This window comes from Verticillium dahliae, genomic scaffold (assembly GCF_000150675.1).
Source record: "Verticillium dahliae VdLs.17 supercont1.7 genomic scaffold, whole genome shotgun sequence".
Lineage (NCBI taxonomy): Eukaryota > Fungi > Ascomycota > Sordariomycetes > Glomerellales > Plectosphaerellaceae > Verticillium > Verticillium dahliae.
In genome coordinates, this window is record NW_009276917.1 from 106,021 (window position 1) to 109,493 (window position 3,473).

The window sequence follows — 3,473 nt, forward strand, 5'->3', positions numbered from 1 at the left end:
CCGGGCGATGACAGCAGCGTCAGATGGACATGCCGAGTGGAAGAAAACGACCAATTTCTGGATGAATGGGAGGGGGTTTCCGAAACGAAGACCAGCGCAGAGGATACGGAGGGGGGAGAGCGAGAGAGAGAGAGAAATGGATGATGGTAGGAGAAGGGAGCGCAAAAGAGGGTTGCAACAGTAGTGCAGGTGAAGGAAAGTTACGTCTCGCAGGGGGGGAGGGTAAGATTGAAGTCAGCCACTGAGGCAGAGACGTAAGGAAATCACGATGTCGTCGCTCGCTTTCGCATATGGGCACAGCAGATGGGCACAGCAGATGGGCACAGCAGATGGGCAGGCAGGCAAATAGCCAGGCAAGGCAGGCAGAGCCAGGCGCGATGACCAGCAGAGTCGGGTCAGCAGAGCGCCTCAGCATGGGGCGGAGCTTCCACGCTCCATAGGTATCTCAGATCTGCCACGACCACGCCCCGGTCGAGGCCCCCATCTTAGTCACGTCTGGCGCTTGGCTGTTTGGCGTTAGCGGGGGAAGGGGGGCAATTCAGGGGGCCCGACTGATGCGGTGCGCGGCTTCCGTGAGCCAGGCTCGGCTTGTGAGCCAGGCTCGGCTTGTGGCTGTTCCTCGCGACGCTCGGGATCCGTGGTGTCACAGGGACCTGGTCATCGACGCAACATCGCTGGGCGCCGTGTCTTGCTGTGGCTGCTAGTCCAATGGCCGAACAGGATGCTTCTTCCCTATTCACTGCGAATCGTGCACAGCGACCGGCACCATCGGCTCCTCAGGGGCAGCCGTCTCGCCGCCTGCAGGTACATGGCTGAACGGCTTTCCGCCTTGAGCCTAGGCTGCACTGCGAATGCGACCCTCTGAACACGGAGGTGCAGCAACTGCATGAAAATGCATTCAGGTCTTGTCTCTGTGAAAAAGAGAGCAAAAGTCTAGATGTTGCCTTTGGATATCATAGCTGTGCCCCGAACCAAACAATACACACGAGATAGCGTCGTCGTAATACGCCAAGCCCGCCTACTAACCTTCATTTATCACATGTCCGCAACGACACCCTCGACTTCATCCCTCTTCCATCTGCTAGAGGGAACAACCCTCGGGAAGAGAAAAAGAAAAGAAAAAAAAAAGTCATAGGTCACGCCTTACGCAATCACCAGATTGTCCAAGGCCGTCCTCGCCATCTCCACAATCTTCAGACAGTTGCGATCGTCCTTGCTGCCCGTCGGCCGGTGATTGTTCGGCAGCAGCGGGTTCCCCTGCATCGGGTGCGGCAGGCCCGCGGCGACCATGGCATCGATCTGATCGTGCCGGTGGTTCGACCTCTCCTCCATGAGGCCAATGACGTCCTTGAGCCCAAGGTGGCGGTGCGTGACGCGCGACCCGTCGAGCACGGACGAGCAGTCGACGTCAAAGCCGTAAATGTCAATCTTGAGCACCGCCCGAATCGTCATGCGCCACTTGTCCGGCTCCATTTCCTTGTTGTCGTACGTCTCGACCGTGCGGCACGTGAACTTGTCAATCGCCTCGAGCTCGCCCCAGAGGCCGCCGTACTCGACGAAGCGGAAGAGCAGCGTCTGGCCCTTCGCCTTGGCCTCGGCGGTGACCTCGTCGACGAGCTCGAGGATGCGCACGTAGGCATTGACGACGGTCGGAATCAGCATGCCGAGGAGCATGGTGTTCTGAAAGGCCTGCATCGGCGCCTGCCTAGACGGGTCGTCGATGTATGGGGTGCTGCACGTCGGGCATGTGATGAGATTGTGAGCCGTCTTGGCGGCGTTGCGGGCAGCGCGCATCGCTGCGCCAATGTCATCGGGGAGTCTCGACAGCGAGTCAAGCGAGAGATAGATCTGGGAAAGACAGGCGCAGTTGATGTGGGGTATGGATTTGTGGGCAGGCTTGGGGCTGACGTCGGAGTTGGGCGAGGAGGCCGGTGTTGTAGCTGATGAAGTCGAAGCATCGGACGACTCCGGGTTCGGCGTCTGGTTCTGGTGTTGAGAGGAGTAGGGAAATGACACTTGATGGGACGTTGCTGCTTGGGGTGCCGACGCAAGGTCATGCGCCGGTGCGGGTTGATCTTTGGCGAACCGTACAGGCGCTTTGGAGTAGATGTAGTTCATGTCAGTAGTGATATCTTCGGACACCTGTTTGTTAGCCGGGTCCTTGTCATCGAAGTTGATGCCACCTAACAGGTCAACGCCGCCGAACTGCAAGCCGCTGGCGGCCAGTTGAGGTTCCGAGTACGGCATGGCAAAGCTAGCAAAGTCGGGAGCCATGGAGGGGATGCCGCCGACGGGAGCGAAAAAGTCCATCGTCGACATGTCCGTGTTGACGAGGTAGTCATTGTCGCCATGGTAGAAGGACGCAAAGTCCAAGTCCAGGTCGCTGCTTACCGGTAGCGAATCAGGCTGAACATGTGATGATGGTCTCAACGAGTCTTGCAGGCTGGCCATCTCTGGCTGGGTCGTCAATGGCTGCTCTTCGGCATCCTCCATATGGCGGCGCTTCCGTGGTCTGCCCATGGGCTTCTGCGCCGAATAGACGCAGAGGATGCCTTCTTTGCGGCACCGAGAGCAGCCATCGGGCTCCTTCGAGCAGGCCAGCTTGCGCGTTCCTAAGGGTCATGGTCAGAGGTCTGGAATACAATGCAGACGCAACAGGAAGGGGGGCTTACGGCACTCATCACATGCTCTGTGTTTTACGATGCCAGAATTAGATTCTGGCTTGGACCTGGACATGGCCTCGGACTTTGACGGAGGTGACTGGGACATGACGAATTTTGGGGGGTTGGCGTGGCTATAAACTGAAGGCGTGGCGATGTGTGCCTGACAATCAGACGAGCAAACAGATGGTGGTGTCAAGATGTCAGGACCCGGCAGCTCGGGACAGTGGGATGGAGGGCCGGGTTTATAACGTGTGCTGACGGCAGCGGTGATTTAGTTTGGCGGTCACGTCGAGGCAATACGTAGCAGCGGCAGTGGTAGGTGGTCCTGGTGGTGGTGGAGATGGGGCGCGACGGCGTGCGCCATGTACGAGTGTATCGAGACCCAAGACGTGGCTCCGCCTGATGGCTAGCACAGTCGGGCTGAAGCGGGGAGGCTGACACGCGGCTTGCAGGTACGATGCGTTAGGGCTGAATGGCTGTCTTGGCTTTTGAATGGATACGTAGCGAAGAGATGACTTGAATTCGGGGCTATGAGTGAGGCAGACGAGGATGAAAGGAGAAGAGCCGACCGAAGGACACGCCAGACAGGAAGGGGAGTCAGATGAGGAGGGGGGGGGGGGGCCCAAGGGAATCCTTCCGGGCGTAGATGTTGAAGCGCCGGTGGCCATTCACAGCAACGTGAGCAGATTACTCACCCATCTTTTCCGAAAAGGGACGACCTAACTCTTTTGATAGAAGCACCATCTCAGTCACTCAGTCCCTCGGAAATGGCCCAGAGATGATCCGGTGGACTTCTATAGATTTCTGACC

General features: G+C 58.2%; 1 protein-coding gene across 1 annotated transcript; it reads right to left on the bottom strand.

Moving 5' to 3' along the window:
• Window positions 1-1,143: 1,143 nt before the first annotated feature.
• On the bottom strand, window positions 1,144-3,027 carry VDAG_04114 (uncharacterized protein; the record flags this gene model as incomplete). Its single annotated transcript, XM_009650561.1, has 2 exons — window positions 1,144-2,612; window positions 2,964-3,027. 2 exons carry the CDS (start codon window positions 3,025-3,027, stop codon window positions 1,144-1,146), a joined length of 1,533 nt encoding a protein of 510 aa, XP_009648856.1.
• Between the last annotated feature and the right edge of the window lie 446 nt (window positions 3,028-3,473).